This window comes from Acromyrmex echinatior, chromosome 11, assembly GCF_024713525.1.
Source record: "Acromyrmex echinatior isolate Ae372 chromosome 11, ASM2471352v2, whole genome shotgun sequence".
Taxonomy (NCBI): domain Eukaryota; kingdom Metazoa; phylum Arthropoda; class Insecta; order Hymenoptera; family Formicidae; genus Acromyrmex; species Acromyrmex echinatior.
This window is the reverse complement of record NC_141862.1, coordinates 11,159,211-11,175,788: the sequence shown is the minus strand read 5'-3', so window position 1 is coordinate 11,175,788 and position 16,578 is coordinate 11,159,211. Positions and strand designations below refer to the sequence as shown.

General features: G+C 32.4%; 3 protein-coding genes across 7 annotated transcripts; 2 read left to right on the top strand and 1 right to left on the bottom strand.

Moving 5' to 3' along the window:
• The first annotated feature begins 218 nt into the window (after nucleotides 1-218).
• Nucleotides 219-8,053, top strand: LOC105144324 (RNA-binding protein 1). 4 transcript variants are annotated; one of them, XM_011053166.2, is made up of 6 exons: nucleotides 219-386; nucleotides 2,139-2,355; nucleotides 4,878-4,970; nucleotides 6,095-6,142; nucleotides 6,337-6,384; nucleotides 7,908-8,053. In XM_011053166.2, exons 2-6 carry the CDS (start codon nucleotides 2,147-2,149, stop codon nucleotides 8,014-8,016), a joined length of 507 nt encoding a protein of 168 aa, XP_011051468.1. In that variant the 5' UTR covers nucleotides 219-386; nucleotides 2,139-2,146; the 3' UTR covers nucleotides 8,017-8,053. The 4 variants fall into 4 exon arrangements, with proteins under 4 accessions (XP_011051468.1, XP_087267611.1, XP_011051471.1 ...); XM_087411485.1 differs by lacking the exon at nucleotides 6,095-6,142; XM_011053169.2 differs by lacking the exon at nucleotides 6,337-6,384.
• A 25-nt stretch (nucleotides 8,054-8,078) lies between these two features.
• Nucleotides 8,079-11,729, top strand: LOC105144323 (uncharacterized). 2 transcript variants are annotated; one of them, XM_087411483.1, is made up of 4 exons: nucleotides 8,079-8,689; nucleotides 8,796-9,131; nucleotides 10,179-10,265; nucleotides 10,555-11,729. In XM_087411483.1, the coding sequence occupies exons 1-2, from the start codon at nucleotides 8,221-8,223 to the stop codon at nucleotides 8,987-8,989; spliced, it is 663 nt and encodes a 220-aa protein (XP_087267609.1). In that variant the 5' UTR covers nucleotides 8,079-8,220; the 3' UTR covers nucleotides 8,990-9,131; nucleotides 10,179-10,265; nucleotides 10,555-11,729. The 2 variants fall into 2 exon arrangements, with proteins under 2 accessions (XP_087267609.1, XP_087267610.1); XM_087411484.1 differs by lacking the exon at nucleotides 8,796-9,131.
• Nucleotides 11,208-16,498, bottom strand: LOC105144322 (SET and MYND domain containing, class 4, member 3). Its single transcript, XM_011053164.2, has 7 exons — nucleotides 15,502-16,498; nucleotides 14,600-15,143; nucleotides 13,678-14,003; nucleotides 13,239-13,447; nucleotides 12,999-13,123; nucleotides 12,707-12,916; nucleotides 11,208-12,448 (listed from the first exon to the last, which is right to left on the bottom strand). Exons 1-7 carry the CDS (start codon nucleotides 15,800-15,802, stop codon nucleotides 12,127-12,129), a joined length of 2,037 nt encoding a protein of 678 aa, XP_011051466.1. The 5' UTR covers nucleotides 15,803-16,498; the 3' UTR covers nucleotides 11,208-12,126.
• Between the last annotated feature and the right edge of the window lie 80 nt (nucleotides 16,499-16,578).

The window sequence follows — 16,578 nt, the reverse complement described above, 5'->3', positions numbered from 1 at the left end:
TATAATTCACTTCCGTCGCGTGAATCGCGTGTTACATCAACATTCGACTTAAAAAATTTAGTAAAATCTTGTCGTAATTAAAATTCGATTGATAAATTAATTTAAAAAATAATTTATCATCGAATAATAATTAAGATTGATTATTGACTTAGAAACGTCAACAATTCTCATAAAAATTGCAGTATTAAACTTACACTTGAACTGCGGAGTACAGGATAGTGCCGATGGCAGCACTGTTACAAAACTGATGATGATGGAAGAGTGGGCTGAACAGGTCAATGTGTGCCAAATAGACTAGAATCGACGCCATTTTATATTCAGTTGTAGCGTGGATCTGATTCCAATCGCAAGTGATTTTTAAGCACTTCAATAGAACACTCTCATAGGTAAGTGTGAATTGATCAATTTATTATGCAGAGCGCTGTTGAGATTTCGATCACTTGATATTTGTTGGGAGATCCCGCATGATATGAAAGTAATCAACCAGAGACGCTTGAGACGCATCAGACGCTTGCTCGCTGGCGGGAAGCCGGGATGAAAAGTTTTTGGCGACATATCGCGAAATTTTTATGATGGATCGAAAGGCGAGGAGGAAAAAAGACAACGAGATGATCTTGGAATTAACATTTCTATACCAATGTAGATACAAGACTGTTTTGATTCCTGTACTAAACTGCATTAAAATATGGGCTGCGTTTAATAGAAAAAACATCTTTGCAACAATTGTAAAATTCTTAAATGTAATTAGTGCTCTTAGTTCCTCACTGGATCTAAATGTATAAACCAATCAGCTGCAAAATTCCTTTTTCGCTGAACTCAGTCTTTCTCGCTTTTGCCAAGTGTCAAACTATATCTATTTCACTTTAAGTTCCAAAAGTGTACACTAGTTCAAGCAAAAATAAACCTTTAATTTGTATCTCGATTAACAATCAATTCTTCATCTTTTTTTTTAGTTCTAAGAATTAAAAAAACATGAAGAGCAAATTGAATGGAGATTAAAGTTTGCTTTAAATGCTTTCTTTCTGTCCATTTCTTATATCAATGTAGATGAACTTTAATCTTAATTCAATTTGCTCTTCATGGTTTTCTAATTCTTAGAACTAAAAAGAATGAAAATTCGTTGTTAATCGAGATAAAAATTTTTTTTTTAATTCTTTGAACTAGAGAAAGAGGAAGAGTTAGTTGAACCAAGATTAAAATTAAATTATATTGATGGAAATAGGCATGAAACAGACATAATTGATATTGATATGTAATTTATACATTTAATACATTGTTAAACATTAACAATTACATGATTATAATGATGAACATGTTGAAGAATAGATGCTAGAATGATAATAGTGCTATTAATTTGTAAATCTCGCCTCGATTTCATTTATAAGTAATTCGACTTTATTTTACTTTTTATTCACTTATTGAAAATTTATTTATATATGTATTAAGAATACAAACTGAATCTCACTTCTTACATTTATATTATATTATATTATATTCGCATTGTATCGAATCTTAGAACATAGAGACCTGTATTCAGAATGTGCTTTTATCTTTAAAATTCTATATATGCGTAACATAAATTATAGATGTAAGCGCGTTCTGAATATGGGCTAGAATATATTAAACACTGAAAGTGTCATAATTTTGGAAAGTACAAAATCTTGTATAACATAAAAGGCATAATACATAAAAAATGAATCAATCAAAGTCCTTCATTTCCTTTCCTTTCCATAAAATAAAAGTCTGATTGATTTTGTGCTTTATGCATTATGTAAAGATCTGTGCTTTGATATTTATCTTCAGTCAGCAATATTGGACTTTAAAGGCAGAGTTGATTTTTTACTCGAAATTTTGGTAGATGAATTTAAATTTAAATTTGTAAAAAATAAGTACAATTTAATCCATCTTCTACAAACTTGTTCAAGCTTTTACAAATGTGCAAGCTTTTTTTCAGATTTTTATACAGTCTAGAACACAGGCAATTTTTATTTACGCAAGTGCATAGATAAATTTCGTACAGACAAGGACAGATAGAGATTGGGGACACTTTCTACATTATTCGAATTGACTTTTAATTGACTGTTCGAAATATCGAATAAATCTTCAGATTGTGTTATTTACAATACGTTTGTTTTCAGGTTGAAAAATGTCTCGATATCGAGAATGGGATCTATCTTGCAAGGTTTATGTTGGTAATTTAGGCAGCAGCGCTAGCAAACATGAGATTGAAAGCGCATTCAGTAAGTATGGTCCACTAAGAAATGTGTGGGTAGCTCGAAATCCTCCTGGTTTTGCATTTGTGGAGTTTGAAGATCCACGAGACGCTGAAGACGCCGTAAGAGGATTGGATGGAACGTAAGTTTGAGAATTAGTAATTTTTATATTATATGCAATCTTTATGTATCAAGACACAAAAAACCCTGCGTAAACTTTATGGAAATTGAATTTTGATCGAATTGGCCGAAAATTTGACATGGTGTAGATCTTGTCCTAATAACAAGTCTTCACGGTACTTAAAAATATACATAGAAAGTGTAAATAATGACGTAGGAATGCACTCGTTGAAAATAAGATATTGAAGTATTGATCCGTTTTGAAAAATGACGCCTAGTAGAGGTCAAACGGTTCATTGTAGAGTGTCGTGCCTATAGATTTTTTATCAGGACGACAAGATCTACAATATGTCAAATTTTTAACCAATTCAACCAAAAATCCATTTCTATAAGATTTGCAGGTTTCAAAGCATTCTGAGCATTACTTTATAGATCAATATTAATTGTTAAAGGTATATATAGTTTCTACGAAAAATGACAAATTAGAAATTTATTTATAAAAATTGTTGTAAATTACTGATTAATATTTTTATATTCGAGTCAGATTTTAGGAAGATAACTTTATTACAACGAACTGTTAAACATCAGAGGCAAACAGCGAAAGTATAATAAAAGAGACTAGCTTAGCAACTAATAAAACATTAACATGGTATTTCGTTGTATTCATGCTAATCATACACTATACGCATGCTCTTTCCAGCGCTCTCACACAGTCACGACATCTGCATGAATTCACTAAATTATTTATATTAATAACACTCCTCCTTAATCTAGTGAGTAAAAATAAATAATGTTTTATTGATTGTGTACCCAACTTCTGAATTTAAACCTTTGAGATAAAAAAGATGTTGGCATTACTTAATGATTTTGTAGAAATATCTGTTATCATTCTATCAATAGATTCATATTGTAAGTATTATTTGTTTATTTTTAATAACTTTTCTGATGAAATGATATTTAAGATGTTTAGTTTTATTATGAAAAATTGGATGCTAACCTGTGAGCAGGGTAGATAAAAAAACATGTTTTAAACAGTTCACAAAGCATGCTCAATTGATGTTTTTAATGTTTTAAATTTTTTTTTATAGTACTGTTTAAAGCATATTTGAAGCATTAAAAACATATTTAAGAAAAAACACAATATGTTTTATTCTTAAAAAAAAAACATTAGTCTTTACCAATCCTGTCTCTAAGCGCTTTCATTATCATTAAAAATTACTATAGGTTCGTTACAATTTGTTAATTCATGTAACAAACCTTTTAAATAAATTGCCTCTTTGGCTGACTCAGAAATAGCAACATATTCCGCCTTCGTACTAGAAAGCGCTTCTATGTTCTATTTATGAATTTCCCAAGATATGGATCTATTTGCTAACATGAAGACGAAACCATTGTAAGATTTTCGATCATTAGAATTTTTCGCCCAATTACCATCTACAAAGTCTGTAATGTGCATATCATCGTTCTTTTGTATGTTAGACAATAATCAATGATACCTTTTAAATTCATTTTGCTGCTTTTCAGTGTTGGGCATTTATTATGAAACAGTCGGAATGGATTCCGATCGAAATTATTCCGTTTTCCTCAGAAAACACAAAAGAAATATAGGAAATAATTGAATCATACCGGTCGGAATCCATTCCGATAGGTGCCCTGATCAATACGAGCAACATTGAACTGACTTAAAAAATTAGTTTTACAATAAGCAAGATCTTGAATTTACAGCTAAATACATTAAAGATCCTAGTAATTGCTGATAGAATACATCAATATTTGCTTTGTCAGTCATCACAATTTAGCTTTGCATTTACTTCCATAGGAGTTGAAGCTGATTTCATTTTTGAATACATACCAAATTTTAAAAGTAGCTCTAAAATATAATCTTTCTGATTCACACTTATGCATTTTGATTTCTTTCAATGTTTAATCCTAAGCATCTTTTGGCCCAAATCTTTGATTTAAAAATTTCTCATTAATTTTTTCAGCTTTCAGAGCTATCTTTAGAAAATATCAAAAAATTATCAACATACAAAGCAATAATTATAAGAAACTTGTCTGTAGCTTTGAAAAATATACATGCTTCAAACTTAGATTTTTGAAAATCAAGCGTGAGATTATGTTAGCTATTTTAGGAAAATAGTAACTAGCTATTTTCGTTGTTATTATATGATATTATTGTGTAAAAAACCATTTTTCTTTGAAAATGAAAGAACTTCATGTTTACGAAAGTTCCAGAATACAGGTCTAAGCTTTACAATTTTCTAGTAATGATGAGTCTAACTTATTAGTGTTAAAGCATATATGAGCAAATTTATAAATAGTACGGAGAAATAAATTGTTCAATTATTTATTATTGTGAAAAATTATTTAATGTGATTATTGAATATCAATTACTTATATTGTAATACTATTGTAATTATTTTTAAAATTGATAATCTTTTTTGCTTTTTTGTTCAAAAGGAGAAAAAAATAGTGCGATTTAGCGAGGTTATTATATTATATTTAATTGAGGGTATATCAAGTGACATACTTTCCATCTTTCAGACGATGTTGTGGCACCAGAGTAAGAGTGGAGATGTCTTCTGGGAGAAGTCGCCGTGGTGGTGGCGGTCGCAGACCTGGACCTCGTTATTCTAGGTAAGAGATTACATAGCATTTCGCAGCAACCGTGCACTTTACAGCGAAAACAAGCGTTAGAGCTGTGACACGGCTAAGCATTCCTCGTCAACGTAGGTATTCATGGTGTAGAAGAGCTTCTCTCTTGTTCTCAGAGCAAGAGTGCGCCCTTGTCACCAAAATGAACAATGCACGAATTTTATGTTTCATCCCAGTGAATACTTTTTCGTGCACATCATCACCGCGAGAATCGATATTGTCCCTTTTTTATGTCTCTGTTAGGAATATATATATATATATACACAATATACATATATATTACATCTAGTTTGCATATTTATATATATATTTTATACATCGTGCTTTTTCTTTCTTTCTCGTGTAACTGGCTAATCCTCCTTCTCGTTCACGATCGTGAGTTCGCAGTTTGAGATTGCCGATTGTTCAAATTAGACCGCACAATGCCTCTTGTAGAGATTACACTACTATAAATATTAAGTTTGCATGAATATGGTGAAAGGTTAATTCCGAGGATTAGCCAGAGCGCGGCTAAATCCACATTGCATGTCGCGTAGACAGGGAAATATCGCATCATATATATATATATATATATATATATATATATATATATATATATATATATATATATATATAAATTTTCCTATATATTAAAGCAAATTACGAGGAATAAGTCTTATTCGTGTTTCGTTATTTAAAAATTAATGAAGTGTATCAAGCACACAATTAATATTGTTTTTAATTATATCAGAAATTAGCTTTTTGGCGCAATTTAAAAAATTTAAATATTAATAAATTAATAAATTAAATCAAAATACAAATTTCAAAGTATTCTCGAGACAACATTATGAATCATATTAATTTTTAAATAAGTAAAAGAAAGATATATAATAATAAAATATTCTTGTTTTTATCAATTTTTTTAATGATGAAATAAAAGTTAAATAAATTAAATTATGAGCAATTTTTTTTATCTTACAATTTGTATTCGATTATCTTGGGTATCACCACTCATATCTTATCTTTTTTGCTCTATATTTCTCTTTTTCTATTGTAACGCTCTTGTCTACATGCTTTAACAATCGGATTTATGTACGATATATCTTTTTTTTTTAACAAATTTGTAGGTCCAGGTCGCACAGCCCCCGTAGGAAATCCCTTGGTCGTTACCCGAGGTAAGATTTTCCTGCTCCTCTTAGTTTCCCATCTCCTCTTTACACATAAATCTATCTCGCTTCTTTTTCTTTTCCATTTTGCGGTCTACCGCAATTTTCAGGTGCTAAGACAAATGAAAATCTCTCAAAAACGCGAGGCGATCATCGGCAACATACTTGGCAGACATACATTAGTTATTCTTAATCTTTTGTAGATCCTGGTCGAGAAGTCCGCAGAGAGCATCGATAAGCCGTTACTCCAGGTAATAAATTCTCTCTTTTTTACTCGTTCGACAAATTTTTGTATTTTGCTTCGCAAAAGTTTTCAGAAACTGATTTTCAGAATCCTGACGGGGTAGTGATCAGTAGGTATGCACTATTGCTTGCAGTGTAGTATACATATTGCACGCATTATTTGTCACGAGATAGTAGTCATAGTCACTAGAGGCAAGACGGAGAACGATGATGGAATCAAATTAATCGGCAAAATTAACGAAAAAAAATAGAAATTTGCATTTAACTTAATAAAATTTTCACTTAGAAATCGATTTCGCTATTTACTTTGTCACCGTTCTCTGTGTAAGCGGTCGAAATTTATAATTGGAAAACTAAGGACGTCTTAGAAAGTAGTCGATCACGATTTCGGCGAATCATGGGTGCTCGAGCGGCAATAAAAAAAAAAAGAAAAAATAGTACTTGATCGGCAATCGAATTGAAAGTGGGAGAACAAGACTGAACGAACTATGCGATGGTAGACGAAAATGAGAAGGAATTAAATAGAAATAATGTGATAACAAATAGAAACAGGCTCAGTAAATTTCAGAAATGCGTAATAGCAACGGAAACAACAAAACTTCTCTTCGGCATTTCACATGTGAACTTTCGTATCGTGCCATTGTCGATTTTACTTTTTACTTCAAAATGGGAGATCTTCTCGGTGTTTAAAATCGTAAATCATAAAGGAAGTAAAATTGAATATATAACTATAAAGTTTGCACCTTTTTAATAACTTTAGAATAGGTAGAAGATTACTAGAATTGTAAAGATAGATTTGTTTCTAATATTAATGGCAATAGCGAATAATAATTCCTTATTGGCAAAAAGTATAATATAAATTCCAGAATTAATTTGAATAAATTCTTTAATCGTTAACGTAAGATTAGAGATCAGAAAATTTATTACTCTTATTCTGTTGAGAATGGTTAATATCTTAATTTCTCAGGTATAAATATATTTTTGTTGCTTGTTGAGCTTCCTTGAAGGAAGTTGAGACGAACACTGCTTTCATCACTTCTCATCGCACACGCACCGTGGCATGGATGAAGCACGCAGATGGTTCAAGCGTACGGAAGTGAATCTGTGTGATCTGAACCTACAGTGTTTATCAATTCATTTTGATGAATATATATATGCTTGATGCGTCGCGACGAGAACGTGGTGCGTACGGAAGCGGTATATACATCCATCACATATCTAGATATTCGAGTCGATCAGCACGGAGCACAGAGAGGTCCTCCCTTCTTTTTTTCTTTTTTTTTCTCGTACGTACTCGAGTGGGCAGTCTAGGATAAACGAGAATGCGAGAATCGATCGATGAAAACGGCGAGAAGCGAGCGCGTGTGCAATTGTAAATTTCGTTCTCGATTCGGAAATTCTCTTTTTTTTTTCTTCCGAAATGACGAAAATTCGTAAAAGAAAAAAAAGAAATTGAAACGTAAAAAATACGCGATAGTGGCCAGGAGTATGATAACGTTGATGATTATATTGCTAAAACTGACGTTTGCAGATTCTACCAGCGTCAGCTCCTAGCTCTGCTCGTCTCCCCGCCACTACTACTACCACTACTTCTACTACTACTACTACTACTGCTACTACTACTTCTACAGCCGCCGTGAAAAAAGCGTATTATTACGCGAACAAAAAAAAAGCAAATCGTCAGTCTCGCAATCGTCAATCGAACAAAACTGAACAAAAAATATGCCTGCCTGCCCACTAACTTCCCAACCAAGTCACCATCAGTCACCACCAAGTCACCGAGTATATAGGAAGCCGTCCGTACGTCTGTCACGTCACGTCACGTCACGTCACGTCGCCCGTCGATGTTGTGCGTTGTGGTGTTGCGACGTGCACACAGCACACAACGGCGCAACAACCGAAAACAACAGTTTCCGTGTGCCGTCACCGCTGCCGGAGTATCGCCAATGCCCGAGACTGCCACCTTCGGAAAAAAAAAGAAAAAAGAAAACATTGCTTTTTTTCCGTTGCTGTCCCCCTTCCCCCGTCCGCCATCGTGCACCGCAAAAAACCGTCTTGAACCGAAAAAAAACATTGTCCATCGCTCCACTGCGGGACTCTCCCCTTCGATCACCACTACTACTATTACTACTACTACTACTCTTCCACCAACCATCACCACCACCACCACCACCACCACCACCACCACCAACCACCAACCACCAACCGACCAATCAACCGGGTGTTGTGATCCACCTTCTTCGACTCTTCGTCTCAGCTTTAGGGGGACGGCAGCACACATCGAATCAATCACCAAAAACAAAATTTGCCACCGTAAGAAAAAAATGTCATCCACAACTGGCCACCGCCACCAGTTTGTGACCACCACCAATCGCGATGCAAATTATTAAAAAAAATAATAAAAGAAATCGTCATACAGTAATTCTGTCCATCGGCGCGTCTCTCCATTTGACTACGATCGACTGTCTTCCCGACTGTTCGTCGTTTCGAGACCGACGTTTCTATTCTGCCACTACTACTAGTATTACTGCTACTGCTACTTCTACCACTACTGCTACTGCCACTACTCGTCGACATCACTTAGGAACGTGTGTTATCCGCAACAACAACTGAACGCGTGAGAGTTGCCGCCGAGAGATCTTCTCGACCTTCGACTCCTCGAACGAAATGATCACGCAAAATAAGCGAAATGATCACCTACTACACACCATCCCACCACCACCCACCAACCAACCACCTGTACATGTTCACATTGGTATTTCACCGATTTTCAAAGATTTTTTATCTCTATCTCTATTTTTCATTTTATATATATATATATATATCTTTTTTACTTTGTTACAATTCTTATTTCAAATTTGTGAATCGTTTCGGTGAAGAGTTCTGTCTGATTCCATGAACAATTAATGCGTTTTGTCGGGATTGTATAAATAAGAATCTCGAAGATAATTAATTGAGAGAATGAAATTGTTTTTAATTGAATTTTTATAAACGAACAATAGATGTTTAATCGAATCAGAGAACTCCCAGCCAATACACATAATAAAATCGATATACATTGAGATATAACATTTATTGATAAAATTTAATAATTTTACTACTAAAATTAATCCTCTACTTTTTTTGTTTTCGCATTTGATTGGTGAGACATCATTTTGTATTAATTCATTATTAATCGTGTCTAACTATATAATTTTTATACATCATTTTTAGGTAAAATAGGAAATAATTCTCCTAATTCTCTTACAGTTGCCTTGCGATGATTTTTTGTATCTGTGTTCAATCGCACCGCTTCACTCTATTTTGAACAGAATTTGACGTCATAATTTTTCAAGTATTTTCTTATAATGATAAATAGGTGATCATTGAAAAGTAAAGACAAATTGCACAAATATTTAAAAATTAGTAAATGATTATTGCAAGAACATTAAATTAGCAATCTACATTTATTTTTTAGTAATTTAAAATTTGAGAATACAAAAATTAAGATTAAATTTAACATATTATTAAATGAATGATCCTCTAAAAGAGTAATGGTCAAAAATTATTTGAAAGTAATAATTAAATTAACAAATATTATTTTAGCAATTAATTATACTAAATAATCGTTTGTTTATCGTAATAGTGTAATTAATATTATTTTTGACAAATAACATTAATTGATAATTTAAGATAAACGGTGTCAATAATTACAATATTATTTATTTGCAAAATTTGTAATGGAGTGGAACGTAATGCGTTCTAATAATTTCGTCTGTTATGTTAAAATGAAAATGATGTCAAACTGCGTTTAATTTTTTAGATCGAGATCACGCAGTCCCCGCAGAAGATCTTTGACCCGGAGCCGCAGCCGAGATCGCCGCTCACGTTCGGATTCCCGTGACAGACGGTATTAATATATTGCTAATTAAAAGAAAAAAAAAAGAGAAAAATTTTTATTAAAAATTAAAAAAAAATAACAGTAAAGACAACGAAGACATTTCACGCATTTGGTACGGTTAGACAGATTTTAAAAAATCCTCTCCATTACGACACGATAAGAATTTCACGTTCACGCGCCATAAGAATTCATCGCGAAAGAGACATCCTCTTTTGCGATAGCGGCAAAAAAGAGACAAATGTGTTTACGCCATGATACACTCTTTTATCTAAGCTTTGTATTCTTTATCTAATTGCAGTTAGATGCTAAAAGTTCAAGAGAGAAAGAGAAGTAGATAGAAAGAGAAAGAGAAAGAAAAAGCGGCTCGACTTTATGTGCTGGAGAGAAGACAGAAAGAAAAAAAATATAAAATGAGAAATTTTTGTATGTACATAATAAAAATGGATTATTAATCACACATACATACTACACGTTCGCATTTGAAATTATGAGCAATTACAAAAATGCGATGAAAAGTAGATATTCGATCAATTTCGTAAATCACATATTTAGTTTATAAGCTACAGTCTCCAAGTTTCACGAATATATGTACGCGTATACACATACATAATATATTATGCACAGTATATTAGCACATTATATGACTAGATGAATAATTGTATGCCTACCCATGTTTAATTAACGTTATCAAAATATGCTACTTAAAAACAAAAATAATAAAATATTACAAAAAAATCTAAAAAGACATTTAATAAATACATTGTGGAACAAAATTTAATCTTTTTCTTTGCTACACGAGTATGAATAGTCATCTTTTGTCTGCTGAACATAAATCTATTAGCAAAAGTTTTATCACCAAAGATTTCTTCGTGTTGTTTGAAATTGCTTAAAGTTAAAGTTTTTAACAGGATTGCTAAAGACTAATGTTTTTTTTTGTTTTTGTGAGGTGGGTTTTTTCTTTTTTTTTTTTTTAATAGACTAAAACATTGTTTCTTTGTAATATATTTTTAATACTTCAAATATGCTTTAAACAGTACTATGAGAACAACATTTAAAACATTACAAATATTAATTAAACATGTTTTAAACTGTGTAAAACATGTTTTTTATCAACCTTGAACTCTAACAATTTTTGCACTTGATAAATATATTTGGACATAGAAAAGAGAGAAAGCACAGATGCTGAATGCGAAAAGTGCAAGCAACGCAAAACGTCAACTTGATAGCCAATGGATTTAGCATGTAAAAATACATTGGAAATGATTATACTCGTGTTGCAAAATGTGTTCCTTAGTGTTATTATCATTAATTAATAGTTATCAATGAATATTAGATAATACTTAAATTTGAAGGAAGGATGGGAAGAGAGCAAAACTTGTTTTAATTACTTTGTACTTGACTTTGTACTTGAATTTGACAAGACAAAGAAATTTGTGAATGATAATAAATAAATGTGTGAAATTTTCAGCCAAATTGACTTTTTTCTGTGTAATGCGAACATGACAAGAAATTTGCACGACTGTTTTCTTTCTTCGCGTCAGTAATGAATAATAATAAAAAAACGACATCTTAGTATTACAAAAGTTAAATACATAAATATAAATATGCATTTATGTATGTGAATGTATATGCGTGTACACAAAAAAATTATTGTGATGCAAGTTTGATTTTTTTTTAAGGAAAGATTTTAAAAGAAAATTGTTTTCTATTTTTAATCTTCGATAAGGTTCTCGATATCTTTGTAAACATTCTGATGAAAGATTTAAGACAGTTACTTAAGATTAATCGAACTTGTTATAAAGAATCTACGTAAATTACGTAGAAAGATTCTACGTAAATTTGTATAATTTTTTTTATATTCATGATGAGACTAGATATAAGCTGTATTGCCTAAAGCAAGAGAGCATAATCTGACCCCCTGCTGACAGATGTGATAATCTCTTATGGGCAATACTAGAATCTCGTCCAGTAACTTCAAAATCTCAAGATATGCTTTCAGTGCGTGCTCATTTCGGCCTTCTTCGAGATTCATCGACGCGACTTTGAAAAGTGCATCCGTATCCTGTAGAGCTTTCAAGCCCTTCAAGATGTTCATACTTTTACCACACTTCGCACATCCGATCATGAACTCATTTGTGTCGCTTTTGACCATTAACACGTTACCACAGGACGGTCCAGTCTCACATTTAAATCTGGAAGAACAAAGGGGTAAGTTAATGTGTTTTCAATAAGATAGAGTAGATGATTTGAGTGTTTAATATTTTTTATATTACTCTTAAAAATTTTTTTCATTTTGTACATGTTAGCAATTTTTTATTTAATTATTAAATAATGAGAATAAGTAACAGTTGATGCAAATCAATATTTTCATTATAATCTTATAAATAATCACAATGTTAATTATATATTCTAAATTAATATTAACATTTTTGAAAATCGATAAATTATACCTGAGTATTGTTGGATCCAATTCATCTAGAAGCGGCCAATGTCCCGAGCACGCTTCGCAATTACAATCGAACCAATATTGCACTCTTAATTTTCTTTTTCGCTCACTCTCGGGCATAGTTGTGAAGATAGGACCATAGTTTTCAGAAATCTCTTCACCTGCGTTGATTGTGCGAACAGCGCGAACAATCATTGTGGTGCCGATGAAATACCTCGATTTATATTTTTTAGTTCAAAAATCTATTAATTAATAATAGTTTAACGACAGTGAATAAAATGTTTATTATTATTTACCGAATTACGCCAGGATTACACGAGTGATTTAGCATTGCAACCGTAGGATAAACACCACCGCCTATGAACATACTTTTGGTTTTAGTAAGTGTCTTCTGTCCTTTTAGTCTTACCAGTTCTGAAATCTAGAAAATAAACAATGCAGTAATTGCGACAAATACAATAATGCTCGTTTTCAAAGCAATAATAATGAAATACAATCGAGCGAATTGTAATGTTACATTATGTGATCGTCCTTACTTCATGGGAGTTGAATTGCAATAATTGTAAATTGTGTAATAACAATCCTGCGATAAACAATTCCTCATCTGACAATCTACTGTCCGCTGAATCGGCGGTTTTTACATTTTCCGGCAAGTAGTTGCTGGATCTTAACAATCTGAATAACCAGGTTGCCATGTAGGCTCTGTGAAAAATATCTTCTGGCAATCTTCTGTCTTCATGAGTAACTATTGACATAAAACATAAAATATTCGAAAAAAGAAAATAATTCATAAATTTGAATTTATTAATAAGAAAAAGAAAAGAATCAATTATCTTAAAAAAAATTCAAATTATTAATCGAAGGAAATAAAAATCTAGCGACAATAAAAAACTGTAAAAAAACATGTAAAAAAATCATAAGATTAAATATGCATATTTGTGTAATCAAAACGATTATTTATATTTTTTCAATTACCTAAATTGTAGAAGGTATTTATGTAATCGTCTCCTCGATATGGATTCTCCGCGGAGATCTTTAACGCACTTCCGGGATCCCTAAACTGTTCCTTCAGCCTCATAACTTCTTCGAAAGGTCTCTGTGTAATCGCCCTTAGGGCCAGGAAACACGTAACCGAGGCTTTCGAGTACCACAGGGCCGGTAACAATTTGCACTCCTGCGAGTGCACTTGGGCATCCGCATCTCTGCAACGGCGACTGCAATACGCGACGCAGCTGTAGGTGCGACAAGCCGCCGGTGTTGGCACGAATATCTTCACGAAGCACAAGTGGCAATGTGTGAGCCTTGAAAGTCGAATGTCGCATACATTTTAGTCGTGACATAATTTCGCGCAACCGCGATTTGCGATAAACAGAGGAAAAAGAAAGAATAAAAAAACATGATGGACCAAAGATAGCGAAATAAAAAAAAGATTACGTGATTTGTAACCGAGATGAACTATACTCTCGACGATAGCTATGAAACCTTGAATTCACAAATCTTTAATTCTGCGGGATCTGAATCGGAAATTGTAGCAAAATCACCAGCAACAGTAGTGTGATAAATAAAAGTATTATTATAATAACTCTCTGCCGGCAATGTTGGACTTGAAATTAAGGCAGTTAATTTTTTATTGTGAATTCTAATAGATAAATTTAAATCTGTAAAAAATAAGTAAAATACAATCCAACTTTTGTGACAGTATATAAATTCATTAAAATTTTCTCAAGTATGTAAGAATGTTTTCAGATTATTTTTATGCAATCCGAAACAATATAAAAATTTGCATTGAAGTTCGAAAATTCAGATTGCGAACGAAAGATGAAAATTTTATATTGAAAAGGGATAACGTAACGAGTAGATTTCCAAAAATATAATCCAGCATAATGCTTGGATTTACCTGGTCTCTGCTAACAGAAATGCACAATGCGGTCGTTCAACGATCACGATTTCGCCAGGTATTATCTTCCTGGTCGCCACGGCGTGTCTACCTATGTCACCTCCATCATCCTTAATTTCCACCGCTCTACTGCAGGCGGGATATACGGGATTCCTCTCCTTCTTGGGGATAAGTCTATCCTCCAAACGCGCGTTGGACTTTTGCTTGTTAAAAATTCGCGAAGGATTCTTTGTAGCGGCTTCGTTGAGTCGTTTACCTTTATCCATCACCGCGAGCATCATCCTGATGTCCGACTCGAACTTCTGCCTACATTTCAAAGGTATTCTGGCATCATCCAAGGCCTGGAGAGCCCGCCTAAATGCCTCGATTGCCTCATCGTGCCTTTTCAGACCCAATAAACACCTAGCTCGTCGCTCTTCAAGTTTATATATAAGGTCCTTCGAGTAACCGAGTAGTGAGGCTTCTTCGATGTCCTCCAACGCATATTCATGACGCTCCAGGTGATACAATGTGGCCGAGCGATTTGCCAAAATGATACTCAATTCTAAATTCATTTAGATATTTTATATTTTCAGGATCGATAATTATGAGAACGATGTAATTATTAATCAAATAATGCCAAGATAACCACGATAAAGATTTTCAGATGAGTTAAACCGAAATACACGAAAAAAATGACGGCAATCTTTTTAATAGTAGGCGCATTATATAAATAATAAATCCGGAATATTATTTTATTTTCTTATTAAATTATTATGTTACATAATTATTATGTTACATAATATTGTATTAATTATATTAATTGCAGGTTAATTAAATTAAATTACGTAAACATAATTATATAAATACAAATTATAAACATAATTAATATATAATTTATATTGAATATTACATGCATCTACCTGTTGATGGCGCTAAAAGAGCTGCATTCGAATACGTTTCCAAGGCCTTCGTGAATTCACCGCGACCAAAAAATTTGTTTCCGATATCTTTCAATCGAATAGCACTGTCACGGTCTTTGACCATAGGCTTCTCTATCTCCAGTGGTAATTCATGTGCTTCGGTATAACTCAAAACAAAAGCTACCCTCTCAGCATCCGATTCGAAGGCGGAAAATTTCTTGAAATCTTGCTGGCGAATTGCTTTTCTTACCGCTAATAAATTCGAACGGAAAAATCCACTGATTTCCGGCTCATTTCCCATGATATTTTAAATATTTTTCTTTATTATTAATACGTAACAATAATTAAAAATTAAATACGTTGAACATAATGATACTGGAGCACTTGAATAAATTTAAATGATAATATAATTTATATTAATATATATATTTATTTTTTTATTAAATTAAGAAGAAAAGTATTAATTATAGATTTAATATCTATTTATTTATACAGTTTATATATTAAATATGCAGATATTTAACAAAAATTGATTAGAATTATTAGTTGAAACACACATTTTCTAATATTCAAATAAATTAAATGAATAGTATTTCTTTTAATATTAATTAAAAATTCTCAGAATTATTTTGGTAATTATTATTAAGTACTTATAATATACACTTTTATATTTTTTATTAATATACACTTTATATTTTTCTCCGTCGAATCTTTATTAATTTCTCATGATCAATTCTCGAATTAATTTCAAAATCATGAATAGAGATAATGTGAAATTAATTAGAATCACTAATTGGAGAACGCACTTTGTAATCCCGAACGATGTCTCGAAGTTACTAGTTTCTGATGGCGTGTCTGACAAGCGAAAACTGGGCGCGGCTATTTCAGCATATGCTATTTTGAGACACTTTCGATTCAACGTGGATGCTTGTGCTGCGACAAAACGATAATGTCTTTCTCATAAGCAACAACGTAATTTTACCGATGACCAGATTAAAACTAGATCACACTTGCTGTTACACTTCGCTCTTCTTAAATTTTCAAAGATATGCATCTTTTGAAACTTATATAAGTACT

What these genes read in the sequence shown, in the direction of transcription:
- LOC105144324 (XM_011053166.2), top strand. Translation starts at nt 2,147, where the DNA reads ATGTCTCGATATCGAGAATGGGATCTATCTTGCAAGGTTTATGTTGGT. An exon ending in TCCCTTGGTCGTTACCCGAG is followed by an intron (nt 6,143 to 6,336) that starts GTAAGATTTTCC and finishes AATCTTTTGTAG; the next exon opens with ATCCTGGTCGAGAAGTCCGC. An exon ending in TCGATAAGCCGTTACTCCAG is followed by an intron (nt 6,385 to 7,907) that starts GTAATAAATTCT and finishes TGACGTTTGCAG; the next exon opens with ATTCTACCAGCGTCAGCTCC.
- LOC105144323 (XM_087411483.1), top strand. Translation starts at nt 8,221, where the DNA reads ATGTTGTGCGTTGTGGTGTTGCGACGTGCACACAGCACACAACGGCGC. An exon ending in CAAAAACAAAATTTGCCACC is followed by an intron (nt 8,690 to 8,795) that starts GTAAGAAAAAAA and finishes ATCGTCATACAG; the next exon opens with TAATTCTGTCCATCGGCGCG.
- LOC105144322 (XM_011053164.2), bottom strand. Translation starts at nt 15,802, where the DNA reads ATGGGAAATGAGCCGGAAATCAGTGGATTTTTCCGTTCGAATTTATTA. An exon ending in TCTTTTAGCGCCATCAACAG is followed by an intron (nt 15,144 to 15,501) that starts GTAGATGCATGT and finishes AAATGAATTTAG; the next exon opens with AATTGAGTATCATTTTGGCA. An exon ending in AAATACCTTCTACAATTTAG is followed by an intron (nt 13,448 to 13,677) that starts GTAATTGAAAAA and finishes TTATGTCAATAG; the next exon opens with TTACTCATGAAGACAGAAGA.